General features: G+C 39.2%; 1 protein-coding gene across 1 annotated transcript in view; it reads left to right on the top strand.

Annotated features, from left to right (window-relative positions):
• The window catches only part of LOC129752899 (regulating synaptic membrane exocytosis protein 1), a 243286-nt gene that overhangs the window by 211931 nt on the left and 10916 nt on the right, over positions 1-20439 (top strand). The window contains exon 13 of the mRNA XM_055748687.1: positions 3887-4569. Coding sequence (XP_055604662.1) covers positions 3887-4569 — 683 coding nt within the window. The remainder of the gene's footprint in view (positions 1-3886; positions 4570-20439) is intronic.

The raw sequence follows: 20439 nt of genomic DNA on the forward strand, positions 1-20439 counted from the left end.
ATTTAGTGCTAGCGCGGTAATATTCGTTCTATTTTGTAATAAAATCAAAAGTTGGAACGGTAAAAGTATTACTGTACTGCTATCTAATACCGACCGTTTAAAGACGTTTCAAAAAATTTTAGAGCATTGCTTCTAGTTGGTCATCGTTTTAATAAATCTGGTAGTCAGTCACTTTAATATATATAACTTATACCTTATACATCTGATTTTAGAAGCTTGAAGCAGTGCCAGTGCCCAAGGACTAAAAAAATCGTATTCAAATCGGAGCAGCCAAGAAACAAAACCGCGCGTAGTTCACAAAAGTTCTGACCACAGTAGGTTCGCGACTAAGCAAACACGTGATTGTAGGGGATTTTTTTCAAGGGGAATCCGATCGCCAGAAAATCGTGAGCGAGCCGTGGCAGAAAACCTCGCGAACCTCGCGATTCTGGTTCGTGAACCAAATTGGAAAACGCATTGCACACTTGATGGTCGTGTTTTCCGTTTCGTTATTTTGTCTCCACATGGTTGTTGATTGCGCCAAATGCAACGCGTGGACAGATGAAATAAATCGATTTTTCAAAGTTTTCATAACAATTTCTTGAAAATAATTTACAATGTTGTAAATTTAAACGATGTTTATAATTTGTGAATTGAAGTTTGTCCTTTCTGATGTTAAATAACGTCAAATTTGGCAAATTTGTATATAGAGTTTCGAAAGGATGCAATCTGGCCCAGTAACAGATAGGAAATATATTGATTTAATTATCCGAAGGATAAAAAGTTCCTCCGCACCCTAAAAAGATGTATGGGGTGGGGAAAGGTTAAAAAAATACAAGTCCAATCTAGAAATGTGCTACGTCGGCATATTAATTGTATCCCCTTTGTTATTTTCAAGTTTCTTCCGAAGTTCAAAATGAGGAAGTTATATAAGTTTGGAATTTCAAATTTCATGTCATAGCAGACAAAAGGAGGCATTAACCGTGCGATGAAGTTTTGAAAGCGAGGAAAAACCATTAAGATAATTAGGAATTTCAATGTTAACTCATTGCGGACCAAATACAAGGTATCTTGTTTTTCGCTTGACGCGTTTCCGAGCCGAACAAACCGGGCAATTTTAAATAAAAACTTAGCAAAATCCGGGCAAATAATTTTAAAAATGCCATACATCCGAGCATTATCTGGGCAAAAAAACTTTTTTGTTCATCAGAACTTATCGACAGGTGTTGAATCGTACTTTAAGATCCAAAACACCTTTCATGATTATTTTTTCTCAAAAAAATCCGTTTTGGAGGAGTTTGTTATTTTGATTTTCCAAATAAAGTGAATATAACCGGACAAAATCCGGTCATTTTTCAATGAAATCCAGGCAACCGGGCCGTCCCGGACTGTTGCAAAATTTTGTATTGAATGTCCAGGCAAACCCGAATAAAACCGGGAAATCGGACAACATTAGATAAGAAAGAAACGCTATTTCTCTAATATCATTTTCAGTTTATGAGCAGATAATAATGACGAATTAAAAATAGCAGGAAAAAAATTCAACAAGCTCAATCAAAGGAAATCCAGGCAATAAACGTAGATTTCAAATCCATGAGTTTGATCAAGATCAAGTTCAAAATTAATGTTAAAGATAACTATAATTGAAAAATTTGCATTTAGATTTTTGAAAACTGCTTTTTTACTTCTGTTTTGAAATAAAAAAAAACTTTTTGTAATCCAACTGATTTTGGATGCAACGAAATATTGGTGTATTGCAATAAACTATAGCAATAGGGAGCAAGGCCGTGCGAACGGGATGGTTTTAGGGGTTTAACCCCCCCATGAAGATTTTTTCCAAGTAAAATTTTCGGATCAAAAAAATGAATAGACTATAGTATCCGGAAATTTTTGATCCTAAAAGGTGTTCAAAAATAGGTTTGAGCAAACATGTCAGAAAACTGGCTCGCCTCCGGCGGAAGTTTTTCCTAGATCACTCTAAGCCAAAGACCTTTCATTTTACGAAAATATATGACCTTCACAAATTGGAACTTCTTTTTTTTATTGTAAGTTTAGAGATACAATTCAATAAACCTCTTGTATTGAAGTCAAATCTTGACACACAAAAACACTTACTTAAGAATGGGTTTTTATTAAGAAGTGTAACAAAATATGTTCAGAATTTGAACCCAATCATTTTGAATGCATCGAATTATAATTTAAAAAACCAACAAGTTATAAACCATGTGACAGGTGATCAATGGTCAACAGAATTAGAAAAAAAAAATCTAAAACCTAGTATCCATTACTTTATTACTAATCTCTTTTATTATTAAAAAGAATCATTTATGTCATTACAAATGTTATGCTAAAATGAAATATTATTCAAGAAACCAAATTTAGGCTCTAGTAAGTTTTTCGTTTCTGTTCTTCTCATTTCTTCAATTCTTTTCAAACTTCATATTCAAAAGTGTTGTGATTAATTACACAAGACCACATAATTCATATTTTTCCAATGTGAAAGGAATTTTAGAACTTATTTATTTGGGTGCATTGAATTCAAACATTCAAATTATTTTTTATCAGCTTCTACTTCTGATAAAATGTTTAAAAGAGATAAAAATTATTTAAGAAATTTCTTCATTTTTGGCAAAACTTTAAAATTTAAAATAAAGCTTTTAAACTTATTACCAACTTTTTTCAAGATCGCAAGTATTTTTTTCGCTTCGAAAAAAGTAATAGATCAATTCTATTTGTTTCCATTACCCCATTTTGAAATATACGGGAGTTTTAACGACAACAACGCATATTTTGTCATTTTAGTATGATTTTTCAGTCCGGAGATATAGTATTTAAAAAATGATGAATTTTTCAAAATCGTGTAAAAAAGAAGGGAGGGTCTTGGAACGAGGGGTGGGCGGATCATTCTTAAAAATTGAGGATTTATTTTGTAGGCCTCAGAAAGTCTTTCGGCCAAGTTTGGCGAATTTTCGATAAGATTATTTTTTTTCGCTGTGCACACTTGACATGGAATGACCCATATGGAATCGTGGTTGACTTTTCCAAATTTAAAAAACAGTTATGGAATTTTACACTCAACCTCTACTACAGAAATGTAGTGATTTGAATGAAATTGTAAGACTCTATGATTTGATTTGATTATTTATTCCTTAAACGGTTGTTAAAGATCATTATTAGGGCCTTCTTGTGTCCATTCTGATACATAATTTTGTCAAAAAGCTTTGTTTAATTCAATTGACCACCCAGGAGTTGACATGGCAGAATGAATTTGATTTAATATTTAGAGTTTCGTTAATCTTAAAACGCTGTAAGTTATCAAAAAAAATTTTTTTAATAAACTTAAAAATAAAACAAATACAATAATTGAAAGAACAGTGGAAAATGAAGAACTTCCTGCTGCTGCTTGAAGCACAATTTATTACCCGTACGCGTACCTAAAGAGACGCACAGCCTGCCTACGAAAGAAAATCGAATAACCACGCGTTCCCTTCCAAAAAAAGTTCATGAACCTTTTCGCTAAATGGTTCGTGAGCCAAAATCGCGGGGAAAAATTTTCATGTATGTTACGATTTCCACGAGCGAGACAGGATTCAAAATCCAAAAGAATCGTCTGTTGGTTGGACTGCCTCGCTCGTGTTTCCTATGGTTCGCGAACCAAAGGGATTTTTTTTCACAGCCTGCTCGCGCTTTGGCGAACCTTTACGGGTAAAAATCGTAGACGAGCGGGAATCGCCACTCGTGTACACGATTTTATTAGTCCTTGCCAGTGCCTGAAGTTTGATTTTAAAAAACTTAGGAGTAATTCAATAATAATAATTTAATAATAATTTATTTGTTTGTATATGGAACATTTATGCGAGTGCGGACAGTGCAGTTTTACAAAATAAACATTTCTTTTTTCCAGTAGCGACTCTAACATTGCTCAAACCGAAGTTTCGTCTCCTTCCCTCAATCCGATATGGAATGCAACGATATCTTTCAAGAATATAACTAACGATTCACTACTGGACCAGTACATAGAAGTTGTGCTCTATGATTTACTTCCTCAGTCTGAACCAGTGTTCTTAGGAGAATGTAAAGTTGAACTACAAAAAGCTTTTTTAGATGACATTGCAGTATGGTATCGACTGGAAGATCCTAAACAACTTCGAGGAGTTCCGGCAAAGCGAAAGTGGTCGTCACCTAGAAATTCCATATCTGGTGATGTTACAAAGCTTATCAGAGCTGCTGATTACCGCTTCCAAAGATCGGTTTCTGATGATGTAGATAGTAATGTAGATGGAAGCTCATTGTTACATCCTGATCATGCTTTAATATTCAACAGAAGAGGTTCTTCACAATCAGAAACAATCGAAATCGAAACTTATCACGTGGGTAAAGATTTCTCAAAATCTTTACCGGGCTCTCGACGATCATCTTTCCAAGATCAAGACAAACTAAAATGTAATGCCATGTCGACAAATTCTCGACGAAGGTCATCAACATCCAAAAAATATTCTGATGATATTAAGCGTGATTTCAACAATTTCAGAGCAGAATTTACGCGAACCATGAGCTTATCTCGCGAGTTGGAACAAAAGCACTCAAGGAGTAAGTATGTATATCATTTTTCCATTGGCATTTGCTTTTTAAGCCTATTTCATTGGCCTTAAGCCCCTTAAGCCCATTCGATCGTCCAAGTCGATTTTTTTCATTTTGCTTGCTAATTTTGATTTTGAATTTATGAATAAACTCATTCTATCCCCCATATTTGGTTGTGGTGAACTACAAAATTTTGGTTGCTATTTTCACACAATGTATGATTAACATTCAAATGAAATCAAATAAAATTGAATGTACACAAATTATTAAAATGAAAATGCTATTTTTTTTATTTAACTATTAATTAGTAAAACATGTTTCTGTTTGTAGGCTTAGAATATTAATTTTTTTATTGTTCACGATCTTTGATGACTCAATATCATACAGACTGGTTACTTAAACTCGCCTAAAACTATCCTTACCTATATTCAAATCAAGACACACATATATATGTATACAATGAACAATCTACAAGAGATGTCAAATCGGTTATAAAATTCATTTCTTCCATAATTGTTTAATCTTAGCGGCTCGAAATTTCTTCGTAGGCCAGTGATCGAATTTTTGATCGAAGACTGCTTACTAGCACAGATTTATTTGGTATGCAGACTGGTATGCAATCTCGATCAGCGCTCGACTCAGCAATGCCAACCGAGTCGCATCATTCAGAATCATCGGTTTTTTCAAACATCGCCTATCGGAGATGAGTGAGATACAAACTGATCCATTCTGAATGTCGCTCACTCAGTATCTGCCTGACTTATTTTTAGATCAATTTTTTTTTCGCAGGGCAAGAAAATCAAACAGTTGTGCGGAACACCATAGATTCCCTGTATTTTGAAAGTAACAGAAGACAATTTGATAAAATAATTTCCCGATCTGGAGTATAGAATAAGGATTCTAATGCAACTCAAATTTTGAAATTTGGTTCACCCTATCGCGAGATAATTGGCTTTGATTATTGAGTGCGATTTGTTGAAAATGTTCTAACTTTAGGTTAAGTTTTAGGTGCAAAACTAAAACATTATTTATGGGCAAAATACCTCCAAAATAGCTATTGCTCATTATCTTTCAAATGAGATCAGAAGATTTGCAATATGTCCTAAGACGGCTGAGATATGAACGATCAAAATATGCATGTTTTTTAGCGGGTGATCCCAAACTTTTGGCCGGCAGTGTATATGGCCAAACCATTGTCTTTTTACCGATTTCTTCGGTAAAAAAGGTTGTCTCCGCCTCTTCAATACTTGAGCCAACCCGAGCAGTGTAATATTGGTCACCCGTGTCGTAAATTGGGGTAGCACGGATACAAGAGTATATAACACGTAGTTACTAAACACTACATATTAAAATATGGATTTATTGACGAGGTAAAATCACGTCACAGACAAAACAAAAAGTTATCAGCTGACAGAAAGGCTGCCAGCAGTGAGCCCAGCTTTATTGTTGTATGGTTTTTCACGCCCTTATAGAGCATTTCCTGAGACAGATAGTGGTAGGGTAGCTTTTTGTTTTTGTTTTGAAAAATGTAAACACCTACTGGTCGCCATTTTGAACTTGGGAGGCTAGCACTGTTCAATTGTTTCTTCAAAAGAAATTATTTTTTTCAAATTAACATTACATAACATCAACATTACCTTCAAAGTATTTCATGTCTACAATTATTTAGTTTAAGGTAGTTTAAAAAATTAAGAATTTTGCATAACCATTACTTTTGCACCGCCAATTTGGTTTCGTTACTATCCGACCATTGAACATGCGTAGTGTTGTTGTTATTTTTACCCTACCACCAGCTGCCGAAAATTGTAAACATGAGAAATCAGCTGTTCTGTTGACAAGTCGGGAAATACCTTATAATCCGGAAGCGTTTTGTAATCAAACTAGCAACAGGTTTCGTCGTCGATGATAACGCACACCGATTTTCCAAACAGCAGTTGATCATATAATTTACGAGCTCTAGGTTTGACAGAAGCAGCTTGATTTTGACTTCTTCTGCTTTTTATATGTATTTAGACCCAATCTTACCTTGGCACAATGGACGGTGATCAGGCCCTAGAAATTTCACTTTCCATCAGTGATTGAAATCCTCACCAATTTTCTCATCAGAGGCTCTCAAAATACACGCTTTGAGGCCTCGCATAGCAATACAGGAGACGATACATATACATTCATTCAAACCTCCCCCCATGAGGAGGATCTGCACTGAGAGACACTATTCGTTTGCTGCCCCGAACGAACTCTCTCAACGTTCGGTTGCTACATGATGCATGAAGAAGACGAGGCACACATACTCATTTACGTTATTGAATTTGATGGACTCAAGCCGATAGCTGTCGTTGAGGAGAACATCTTCAACCTCGCCGCAAAGGTTGAGGCAACAACGACAACAACCGAACTTATTGCATTGCACAGGCCCGCAACGTATGAAGCAAGGAGGGGAATGAAAAAGAAACCAAAACACTAGCTGCCTGCGTGCGGTTGCTGTGCAATAATAGCAATAGCAGAAAAACCTCGGGTATTCGATCCAGGCACAAACGAGGAGACTCGAGTTTGCTGTGCCTTTTGAATTCGGTTCCCTCAAGAATGTAACAGGAGATGAGTGAGAGCCATTCGTTTGGTTTTTTGGATTCGCTGCCTCGAATGTATGTTGCTTCGTGAAGGCGGGACATGTTGAGAGCGTATGCATCATCGGTGTTGTCGTTTTCGCTGCATCAGAGCAACCTTTGCTTCCGAGTAAAGCGTTGAGCGAGAGAAGGTTGATCAATTTATTCTCATCCAAATACAACCACTGCTTTCCATCGTCATTTAAAAATAAGCACAATACACTTCATTCGAAAGATCTTCACTTTCAATTTCTCTTCACATTAGCCTCTCTTAACATTCGGCAAACACTTACTTCAGTTCGCTTTCTTCTGCTGACTTTTGAATTTCTTTTTTTCGCCCTAGTAGTGAATATGAGAGGATTCACTTTCATTAGAGTAATGAAGGTGAACTCCTCGAAATTGAAATTTGTTGAAGTGAGACGAATAAAGGAAAATTACAACGTCCGCAGCTTCAAATACCTTGCCAGATCAAACACTTTCTTGCAAACTTATCGGCAAAAACGAATTCTAACTTGCCGGGTACATAACCCCAGTGCAGTGGTGCACTGAACTGGCTTTATAAAATTTTTGGTCATAAAGCTGCCCAACATCCATCTTCACGTACGTTTCGTCATGCACCCAGCAAACATGAAATCGCATTAAAAATGATAACTCAAATCATTAAAAACGTTATTGTGAATCGTAATTCCAACTAACGCAAGTAAAAGGTCGTAAAAATCGTTACTCGAACTCGGATTAAATGGTTTAAATCGGATATGATAAAAAGTCCGCCATGCGCTGAGAGGACCCGCATAAATGAGGATTGTATCCAAACGATTTCTTAAATAGTCAATCGACGATTTGATAAAGCGTAAAAAAACGTTTAGTAAACGATTATTTAAACCGTGAGATTAATTGGCTGAATCGTGAATTCCAAATTCACAGTGTTTTTAATATGTCGTTAGGTTATGTAATTGTTAAAAACCGTTAAAACATTTGTATGGGAGAACTTTTCTTCAAACTGTTTGGTAAAGGTTGAAGAACCGATTGTGCGTAGCATATTTAGAACATCGAACTGTAATTGTTAAAGTTATTTTATAGAGCTTTCATACCTAACACGTTTACATTAATAGTTCTGTTACGATTTGACTTTTACTTCAATCAAACGTTATGCAAACAGTTTTGGGAACCGTTCGTGAAAAGAGCACGCACACAAACGCAAATATTTTTCGTAACGCATATAAGGAATTTTTCGGATAAGAATTTGAAATTATGAATTTCATTTTTTTATTGAATAATTTATTAACATTACCAACTCACTTGTTCACCTGGCCATTTTTGTTTTCCTCTTATTGACGTTTCAACTAGCACGACCTGTTGTAAGTTACGGCACTGGTTCCAGTGTCAGCGCCATTCCTGTGCGTAGATGATCGGTACACATTTTCGTCTGCATCGATGGAGTTGCCGGAATGAACAGCAATCTATAATTTCCACCAAGAAGGAAGGGTCCGAAGCTGAAGTAATCCATAAGTCTCCGTTTTCGTAGTACGGAGTATTGGGGGGTTCCAGTAGCATAACCTGAAACATATAAGTATCCGGATAATCGGATGTTTTTTTTTTAAGAATTTTAATTTTACATACCTGCATTGCATTCATTTAAATTTGAATGCCCTGGGGTGCTAATTTCACCTGCTCCAGCAGATTCAGCTCCGAATATCCACGCCAAGACGCCAATCGATACGAATTATTTAGCAAAAAAAATCAACCCGCGCGCGCAACAAAACAAAATAACTGCTTGCGGCAGTGGTGCCAGGTTAAGTGTTTTATCAATATTTGTACAGATATAAATTAGAATGCAAAATTTAAATGTAATCTTTTTAGATGAGCAGGATTATTTTATATTTGTTAGTTAAAGTTCATAATGTTATGGACATATAATAAGCTATAAATTCAATTATGAATGAATCAATTCAAATCAAAATTAAAAAACGAGAATTGTATACGCAATGTGAACGCAAATTCAATGTTTCTATGTCGCTTGCATCTATGCTAAATGACATAGGATACAAAGTTCTCGCAAATATCTTTAAAAAACGCTAGCTGTCGAGCAACCAGAACAACAAACAACATTGATATTCCGAGCTGTACCCCCAACTGGAGAAAAAAATCAGATGTAATGTAATGACTGGAATTTACGACTAGACTATTAAAATGCTTGCTCACATGATTTTCATGATGCATGTTTGATTCTTTTAGACTCGTTGTTTTGTACTAATTAAATAAAATGTAGAATAATGTGCATTTTCTACACAGCAAGAAAAAATCGTGTAAATTTAGATCGAAAACGATGCACGAAAACGGAACATCGATTTTGATATAAAATTCTACCACGGTGTATTTTTCTCAACAATGTAATTTTTGAGGCGTGTAAATTTAGATCGAAAACAATGCACGAAAACGGATGACATAAACCGTCGTGTAAAAATACACAATGATGTAAATTTCAAAACATATTACGGTTAATATTACAAATCTTTTTTTAAATAATCAGATTTTGGGTGTTGTTTATGAATAAATACGCCACATGTGTCATTTTATTTAACATATATACATATATACACTGCAAACTCAAAAAACATCCACCATCATTGGCAGCTGGAATTGTGGTTGTGTCCGATGATCCCCAGCAGGGCGATGTTTTGCCGATCAGCGTCAGGCAGCATTCTTGAATCCTTCCGGAACAGCATAGTAATCGGAATCCCCTAAACATTAGAAACATTCAACATTGATTCGGCTCTTGAACCAACTGCAATTCCTGCAATCGAAAGAGAATTTTAAGTTCCATTTTTTTCATTTCGTCTATAACTATAACCTACCATTTTTTAATGTAATTCTGAAAGAATTTGGTTCGGTTTTAATACAAAATTAACTGCGGAAGCGAATTTTTTTCTTTTCGTACAATATACCACCATCTCGGATAAAAACAGAACAATTTATGCCGCGAAAAAAAAGGAAAACAATGGATCTGTCGTGTTTACATTATTTTCGATGTAATTTTATAGAGATATATTTTTTAGATCAGGGCGTGTAAACATACATGATACAAAATTAAGTTTATACCAACGATTCAAAAATAGATCAAAAAGAGTGTAAAATTACATCAGTTTTGAACTACATTGGTAAAAAAGTAGATCACTCGTATTTTAGATTGCGTATACTTTTAGAAATTTTTTGCTGTGTAGGAGAGGTCGGAAGGATATTATTTATGATATCATAAATGTGTACGGATATTGTGCGAAATCATCTGGCATCTCTGATCGGCGTTTCGTTCATTTTTGACGTAAATATGGCAGAAGAAATGGACGATATGGGTAGCGATTAGAGATCATTTTGACGATTAGAGAAATATTGAAGGAAATCGTTCTTACCATTCTTTTACCTTTCTAGATACCATCACTTTTTACGTGAACGTTCATGTTTTGTTTTTATCGTTTTTTTTGTAAATTCTTTATTTGAAACGGCTCATACCTCTAGGCTTTAAGGAGCCAAACTCGTTTTGCATTTTTACAATTGGTATGCTTAGCTTAACACTTGTTTAGAAGAGAAAGAAGGATAGAAAGGGAAATATGAAAATAAAAAGAATTACAGCTGAAGATCAATAGCTTTTAGGAAAAGATATATTTCGAACATGTAGTCCAAATCCATCACAGCTAACACATCCCTCACTGGAACGTCAGGTGGTTTTCCTCGGGCCCGAAGGGAATCTATGAAATTCGCTCTGGCGACAAGGTGGTCCTCACACGACCAAACAATATGCTCGATGTCTTGGTATCCTAGGCCGCAATCGCATAAATTGCTGCCAGCAATATTTATACGATAGAGTACCGCATTCAAGGAATAATGATTGGACATGAGACGGGAAAATAAACGAATAAAATCCCGACTCAGATTCAATCTATCAAACCAGGGTTTAAGGCTTACCTTTGGGATAATCGAGTGGAGCCACCGACCCAACTCATCCTCGTACCATCTGCGCTGCCAGTTGACAAGAGAGTTTCTCCGAGCCAAGAAGTAGAATTCGTTGAATACGATTTCACGCTGGTAAATGTTGCCTTCCATCGCACCCAACTTTGCAAGGGAATCTGCCCTCTCATTGCCTACTATTGAGCAATGTGAGGGGACCCAGACAAAGGTGATGAAAGAGCAACGTCTTGATAATGTAATCAATATATCTCGTATCTTTTCGAGGAAGTACGGCGTGAACTTTCCAGGTCTTATAGATCGGATCGCTTCAACAGAGCTGAGGCTATCAGTTATAATATAGTAGTGTTCAACTGGTCGTGATGCGATACTATCCAGAGCGCAATGAATAGCAGCTAACTCTGCGATGTACACAGAACATGGTGACTGAAGACTGTATGAGGCGCTGAAGATTTCGTTGAACACTCCGAATCCTGTTGTTTCCTCTATAAGTGATCCATCGGTAAAGTACATTTTATCAGCATCGACGTGTCTATATTTAGCTTCGAAAATTCTTGGAATCAAAAGTGAACGGTGCGTGTCCGAGATTCCACGGATTTCCTGCTGCATAGACAAATCAAACTGGACAGAAGAATGGTCGTAGTCTGGGCTACAAACACGAGTTGGAGAATACGAAGAAGGGTTTACCTGCATTGACATGAAGACATGGTATATAGACATAAATCTAGTTTGAAGATTTTGCTCAAGTAACCTTTCGAAATTCACAATCACCAATGGGTTCATGACCTCACACCTGATGAGGAACCGGAGTGAAAGTAAATTGAATCGATCTTTCAGGGGGAGTATTCCTGCCAAAACTTCAAGACTCATATTATGCGTTGAGGGCATACAGCCCAAAGCGATGCGGAGACAACGGTATTGGATACGCTCGAGTTTGATTATGTGAGATTTGGCAGCTGACTGAAAACAGAAGCTACCATATTCCATAACTGAAAGAATGGTCGTTCGGTACAATTTTATAAGATCTTCTGGATGGACTCCCCACCAGGTGCCAGTGATTGAACGGAGAAAATTGATTCTTTGTTGGCATTTTCCTTTCAGATACTCAATGTGGGCTCTCCAGGTACATTTGGAATCAAACCAAACCCCAAGATACTTAAAACACCTCGATTGAGTGATCGTCCTGCCTAGGAGTTGAAGCCTAGGTTGAGCAGGTCTACGTTTCTTAGTGAAAACAACCATCTCCGTTTTCTCTGGAGAAAACTAAATCCCAAGCCCCAAAGCCCAGGAAGACAATCTGTCTAAAGTATCTTGTAAAGGTCTGTGCAGATGAGACTCAGTAGATCCTGTGACAGACACCACGCCGTCATCTGCTAGTTGTCTTAGAGTGCAGCCTTCAGAGAGACAGCTGTCGATGTCACTTACGTAAAAGTTGTACAAAAGTGGACTCAAACATGAACCCTGCGGGAGGCCCATGTAAGAGGTTCTTTTAACTGCAATATCTCCGTGAGCAAAGTTCAAATGTTTCTCACATAGCAAGCTGTATAAGATGTTGTTCAATAGTGGAGGCAGACCCCGGGAGTGCAACTTGTCAGACAACACCTCTATTGAGACTGCATCAAAAGCTCCCTTTATGTCTAGAAACACTGAAGCCATTTGCTCACGTTTTGCGTACGCCATTTGAATCTCTGAAGACAGCAAAGCAAGACAATCGTTTGTTCCTTTGCCCCTTCGAAACCCAAATTGAGTATCTGAAAGGAGACCATTTGTTTCCACCCACTTATCCAATCGGAACAAAATCATTTTTTCCATCAATTTGCGGATACAAGACAACATCGCTATCGGGCGGTACGAATTCGGATCGGACGCAGGTTTCCCGGGCTTTTGGATAGCTATTACTTTCACTTGTCTCCACTCTTGGGGAACAATGTTATTCTCCAAGAATTGATTGAATAAATTTAACAAGCGAAATTTAGCGGCGTCCGGAAGGTTTTTCAACAAGTTAAATTTAATTTTATCAATTCCCGGAGCAGAATTGTTGCAAGAGAGGAGGGCAAGTGAGAATTCTACCATCGAAAAGCTGGAATCCAGACCACACCTATCTGGAGGCACGTTCCGGATTATTTTTTGCACAGGTGTAGAATCTGGACAGACTTTCCGTGCGAAGTTAAAAATCCATCTTTGTGAATATTCCTCACTTTCATTCGTTGATGATCGACTACGCATGCTTCGTGCCACTTTCCATAAGGTGCTTAAGGATGTTTCTCGCGATAAACCACCCACAAAATTCCTCCAATACGCCTTTTTCTTCCCCTTGATTAATTTTTTGAACTGATTTTCAAAGGAAACGTATGCTTCAAAATGGACAAGAGTTCCATGTTTTCGAAATTCTTTAAATGCTGCTGATTTGTCCTTATAAAGCTTGGAACAGCCTAATGGTAGTGATCACTTGCCTATCGAAATCACAATCACCAGTGGGGTCAACTCTTCAAACACAATAAATATGACATATGACCTTACAAGACATATCGACTGGAAAAAGTACTCGGACGAAATATTAACAGCCATCGACTCTATGCATGTTTTACCTCCTTTGGAAGAGTACCACTTTCTCTCTTGTTTGATACACGATAGTGCAGTTTGCGCTCAAACAAAACCCATCCCAGAATCATCGGTGCGTCGAAGGCCTGGGGGTCCCACCATGGATTAGGAGGCCTTCGACGCACAGATGATTCTGGGATGGGTTTTGTTTGAGCGCAAACTGCACTATCGTGTATCAAACAAGAGAGAAAGTGGTACTCTTCCAAAGGAGGTAAAACATGCATAGAGTCGATGGCTGTTAATATTTCGTCCGAGTACTTTTTCCAGTCGATGTGTCATGTAAGGTCATATGTCATATTTATTGTGTTTGAAGAGTTGACCCCACTGGTGATTGTGATTTCGATAGGCAAGTGATCACTACCATTAGGATCATGGACCACCTTCCACTGGCAATCAAATGATAGTGAATTTGAGCAGAGCGAGAGGTCAATTGCACTTTGTCTTGCAGGAGGTTTAGGTACCCGTGTTTTTTCACCCGTGTTCAAAACTGTTAAATTGAAACTGTCGCAAATGTCATAGATAAGAGTAGAACGACTATCGTCAATTTGTTCTCCCCAGACAGTTCCATGTGAATTGAAGTCACCCAGGATCAACCTTGGCTCAGGAAGCACTGAGCACAGGTCCTCTAAGTGACTTCGATCCACTGCAACTCTCTGAGGCCAGTACAAACTGACAACACATAAGTCCTTACCTCTTATGGTTGTATGACAAGCAACGGCCTCAATTCCGCCCGATAAAGGAAGGTGAATTCTATAAAAAGAGTGGCACTTGTTGATCCCCAAAAGCACCCCTCCATAAGAATCGTCACGATCCAGACGGATGATATTAAAATCGTGGAAAGAGATGGTAGATTGAGAAGAAAGCCAAGTTTCGGACAACGCAAAAATATCGCAACTAGTTCTATGAAGTAAATAATTCAGTGAATCCAATTTTGAAATAAGACTACGACAATTCCACTGTAGAACAGTGATATCTCCGACCTCTCGGCGTAAATTAGCCATCGAGAGAGACAAACACTGAAAGGAGGGGCCAAGTTTGCATCAACTGCGTTAAAAATGTCTTTATTATAGGAAGCATTGCAATAACAATTCCTTTGATGGGTTCTGGTACGTTAAAACACGAGAAAATTCCGTTCAAGATGTCGGACAACTTAAAAATCCCAGATTGAGTAATAGATTCTGGCGTTAGGTTAGCAGATGAGGTTTGCGATTCTCCCGCAGTCGATGGTTTATTCTGTTGTGGAATTTTCTCGCGAAAGCCTGGAGGAACTTGTTTTTCATTTTCCGAAAACGATGAATTTTTCTCTACTCTTATTGAGGAGATAATCGTAGGAATTTTTGGAGGTATTTTGGGGGAAGGCACCTTTGCACGCTTCCGAGAGCCTCCTGCAGAGAGGACTGGATGAACCTCATCAGCCGTGTCTGTGTCCCCGGTGTCCTCATTATCAACTGGCAGCGTTTTTATCGTTCTCGAGGTAAAGTTTTATAGAACAGCTACGTTTACAGAGACAATCACTATTTCTGAAGCCGTGGATGTATAGTATGGACTGTTTCAGATATAGTTGTTTAGTATGCGGGGAAAAACTTGCACTCTCTCCTCAATCTCCTCAAAACCTCAATCTTCTAATAACTCAGCCTCTGAATCGAAACTTGCAGAGATTCTCGAAGAGGTAAAATTCGTATCGGGTACAGTGTCTAGTCTTCAGGAAAAGCACACATGCAATGCCGCTAAACCCATTAAAAATCTTCAAGATGAATTAGCTGAAAAATCCCCCCGCTGAAAAAACCCGATCACGCATATCCAGGCTGGAGATTTTTAGGCACCAAATGGTACTGGAAGCAGGATTGGACCACTTTTGATGCAGAGGAGCGGTTGCGTAGGTTACAAGAAAAACCATCCCGAAAAACCAAAAGTAACCGAAAAACAACAAAAAATCAACCACAACAAACAACAAACTAGGGCATCGGACAAGGAACTGCTAGCATCAGCCAAAATATAATTTGCCGGACCTCCTTTCTCAACCGATCATCCGATCGCGGGACTCTCTGCCCCAAAATTTATCAATTTCAAGAAAGGCGAAACGATAAGCCCATATCGAGCAGAACATCAAAAACCCCAAAGCAGCACTTTCCAGTCACAACCAGTAAATGCTGCACTCAAGCAAATTCTTATTATATTTTTTATAAGATTCGTCTTATGAAGCGCCTTTTAGAGTGTAAAATTACTTTTCATAAGAGTCTTATAAAATTCTTAAAATTTTCATACGAAGTTCTTATGTAAAATATAAAAAACGGCATTGAAAAAAAAATAATGAACATATTCATCAGTCATTTTTAAACCTTCAAACGAAGTGTGATCATTCCACAAGATCAATTTTATTTTTCTAAATGGTAAGTTTAAATTGAAGTTTTTTTTGTGTATTTTAAACAGATTTGTAAACTCAATTTTTTTGGTTTACTTTTCAGAACGTTGATCGGGAAAAACCCAAGGTCAAAGGACCGGATGCTGCGGAATAACTTCTTTGGAACCAGGTATCGATGTACTGCTGATAGCGACAAAAATGTATGTAATTCCAACAAATTCATCGAACAATAAAATAAAAGTAATTTTAACATAAATTGTTTCGAATTATTCTCATCAAACGAGACATACCCTTTTATAAGAACCTCTTATGAAAAACAACAACCTCTCATTGAAGAAGGTGTTCATCTGCAGAATTCATTCGCGTCATAAGATAATCTTATGAATTTCATTGATTTTTCTTATGGCGCCACTTACTAAGAGAATCTTATGGCATATATGTATAATAGTATTTTTCTGAGTGTGTAACTTCAGCAAAAACGAGCGAAACAACACCTTTCTGGCAAATCAACCCCATCGTAAGCATGACTCAACAATCAGCTGATGGCGACCGGCGTTTTCTGAAAGCGCGGCTGAGAGATCTCAAAATTATGTACATCGTTCGTCTTTATTTGTCCTACCTTCCTAACTTCCGGGCACGTCCTTTGGCTACTATATTCTGCTTCAATGTCCGGTTTGGTTGCTTACTGGCCCGATTAGATCGTATTCCTTCGCGCAGACGAATGCTTCTGACGTTGCACTGGTCGGCGTTGAATCTCTTGGCGATGTCGTAGTCCGACTACCCAGTGTTTGCCTTGATCGTTCTCAACACCTTCAAATGCAGTTTCCGATCCTTAATTCGACTATGACGCCTGGTATGAACCTGGTTAAACTTTTGAGAACGCTGCACACGATTGATTTGACAATTTTTAACGATTTCGCAATTTTTGAACCCGACCACGTCGGATTTTTGACGTGGGTGTCCAAAATTTATTATTGTCTCGAGGCTTCTATCACGTGTAACTTTTTTGGAACAAAACGAATTGCAATGAAATTTTCAGCAGTGATAAGGAAACATTTCCGAACAAAGTACTGTCGGAACATTCCAGATCCAACATTTAGGAGCGCAATGATGTAATAGACAGTGCGTCCAGATTCATCGTGATCCATGCTTTAGAACCGCTCCAATGGATACTTCTTCCATTTTCGCTATCTGATAAAAAAAATGGGGCGGAGAAACACCTACACGATACACAGAATTTTAAATTGAACTGTAAACAAAAACACACAGTGGAAATCAGCTGTTTAAATTCTAGTGCACACTCGGCAACTTGAACTGCGATCTCGATTGAGACTTGTTTATGTTTTAATCTTGGTCGCTGAAGGTCTTCCATACTTGTCGGGAGACTTGAGACGTGCATCTAATCAAATGTAAACATAAACAAATCACAGCAACCGAACAGCAGTTCAAGTTGCCGAGTGTGGTCTATAGGCTTAAACATTATCAGGAATGAGCAGGGTTGTATCCAAATCGTACTTAGACATAACGGGACATCGGGGCCGTTCACATACCATGTGGACAGCTTAGCCCCCCAAAATAGCAGGGGATCAAAAATCTCAGTCTTAGTCTCTCTCTGCCTGTGTGGGTCAAGCTCAATATGTGAACCGCAGTGCATATTGTATGGAACATCTACGGGCACGGGCGCTCGTCATGAGTTCGTCGTTAGCCATCGCTATGGTAATGGACCTCTCCCGTACCTATACACCGCGGACGTTCCATAATCGACACTTTGGCATTATGTGGTTTCCACTATGGCGATCCTTCCAGGAGCCGATTTTTGGGCCAAAATTGAGTTACAAATTTTTGTTATGTTGTTTAATAACAAATATGATATTTACAAATATCATTTGAATGAATTAAGCAATGTCATGTGCGTTAATGGACTGCGAGCCTAGAGAGCTGCGCCTGCGAGCAAACTGTGCTGCGCCGAATTGCGAGCTGGATAAGCTGCGCTTGCGAGCCGGATTGGCTGCGCTAAATTGCGAGCTGGAGAGCTACGCCTGCGAGCATTCTTTGCTACGTCGTATTGCGAGCTGGATAAGCTGCGCCTGCGAGCATTCTTTGCTGCGCCGTATTACGAGCTGGATAAGCTGCGCCTGCGAGCATTCTTTGCTGCGCCGTATTGCGAGCTGGATAAGCTGCGCTTGCGAGCCGAATTGGTTGCGCCAAATTGCGAGCCAGAATAGCTGCGCCTGCGAGCAAACTGTGCTGTGCCGAATTGCGAGCTGGATAGGCTGCGCGTGCGAGCAGGAATGGCTGCGCCAAATTGCGAGCTGGAAGAGCTGCGCCTGCGAGCAAACTGTGCTGCGCCGAATAGCGAGCTGGATAAGCTGCGCTTGCGAGCCGGATTGGCTGCGCCAAATTGCGAGCTGGAGAGCTGCGCCTGCGAGCATTGTTTGCTGCGCCGTATTGCGAGCTGGATAAGCTGCGCCTGCGAGCATTCTTTGCTGCGCCGTATTGCGAGCCGGATAAGCTGCACTTGCGAGCCGAATTGGTTGCGCCAAATTGCGAGCTGGAAAAGCTGCGCCTGCGAGCAAACTGTGTTGCGCCGAATTGCGAGCCGGATAAGCTGCGCTTGCGAGCAGGAATGGCTGCGCCTGCGAGGAAACTGTGCTGCGCCGAATTGCGAGCTGGATAGGCTGCGCGCGCGAGCAGGAATGGCTGCGCCAAATTGCGAGCTGGAAAGCTGCGCCTGCGAGCAAACTGTGCTGCGCCGAATAGCGAGCTGGATAAGCTGCGCTTGCGAGCCGGATTGGCTGCGCCAAATTGCGAGCTGGAGAGCTGCGCCTGCGAGCATTCTTTGCTGCGCCGTATTGCGAGCTGGATAAGCTGCGCCTGCGAGCATTCTTTGCTGCGCCAAATTGCGAGCTGGATAAGCTGCGCCTGCGAGCATTCTTTGCTGCGCCGTATTGCGAGCTGGATAAGCTGCGCTTGCGAGCCGAATTGGTTGCGCCAAATTGCGAGCTGGAAAAGCTGCGCCTGCGAGCAAACTGTGTTGCGCCGAATTGCGAGCTGGATAAGCTGTGCTTGCGAGCCGGATTGGCTGCGCCAAATTGCGAGCTGGAAGAACTGAGCCTGCGATCGTTCTTTGCTACGCCGTATTGCGTGCTGGATGAGCTGCCTCTGCGTGCCGATAGGGCTGCGCCAAATTGCGAGCTGAAAGAGCTGCGCCAAATTGCAAAAGTTTTGTAAATGCGATCAAATTATTCTTGCGAGCTAACTGAGCTGCGCTTAGTTGAAAGCTTAAGGGCTGTTCATAGATGCGGATGTATTGTGTCGCGCTTGAAAGCGAGCTACGTGTTGCGCCAAACGGGACCCAAATAGGCTGCCCTTGAATGTGAGCTATGTGCTGCACCGTATGCGAGCCAATTTGGCTAAGTTTGCATGTGGGTTGTGGAATTGCCTGAAAGCGAACTATATGCTGCGCATAAGCAATCCAAATGGGCTGCGCCTGAATGAAAGCTGTGTGAAGCGCCTGAATGCGTGCTGTGAGCTGTACCTAGTTTATGCGTTGCTGTACTGTGCTGTGAGCTAAATGCACCTAATGCAAACTAAGTGCGAAATGAAGCAGTGATAACAATTTATTACGACTTCTCGGGAATGCGAGTTCAATGATGTCGCGTCTGTTTAATTTTAACAAACTATACAAATTAAATGTGTTGCGCAATGAAAGAGCTTTTGTTAACTGTTCAGATTTATATTTGTGGATTACGCTGGTCCTATGCAACCTTACCTAGCTGCGCCACGTGCTAGTTATTCAGATTAGGAAACATAGGTACCACCGATTTGCTGTGATCGAAATTTCGCTTGGTTGATCAAGCACTAGTAGTTGCGTATGCAACCAAGCAGAAGTTGTTGCTCATCAATTCGAGTTTAACCAAAATGAAACAAAAACCCCTAGCATGGCAGACAACATTGTGATTGGCGAACGTTGCCCAAATTATCGGCACAGAAAAATTAAAAAATCTGTAAAAAAAACTGAAAATAACTTGCAATGCCAGAATTCAAAGTAAAATGAAAGTAAATGTTTTGCTTTTCGAAGAGAATATTTAAATCTTGTTATGACGACAGCATATGCCAACTTAAAATTGTTAGTTTGTGAATTATTGTTCATAACTTAACTCTGAATGTCTGATTTCCATGGTGTCGTTTAGTTGAGGTGTAATTATTCTCTAGTTAGAAGACTGTAGTAGTGGTAGTCATTCAATTTGAATGAACAATGCAACATACACATCTCATCAATCGCATGTTTGAGCTTAAAACCCTCTGCTTGAAAACCAGTGAAAATGCGTATAAAATATCTATCTGATTTAT

The sequence above is a fragment of the Uranotaenia lowii genome, chromosome 3, assembly GCF_029784155.1.
Source record: "Uranotaenia lowii strain MFRU-FL chromosome 3, ASM2978415v1, whole genome shotgun sequence".
Classification (NCBI taxonomy): domain Eukaryota; kingdom Metazoa; phylum Arthropoda; class Insecta; order Diptera; family Culicidae; genus Uranotaenia; species Uranotaenia lowii.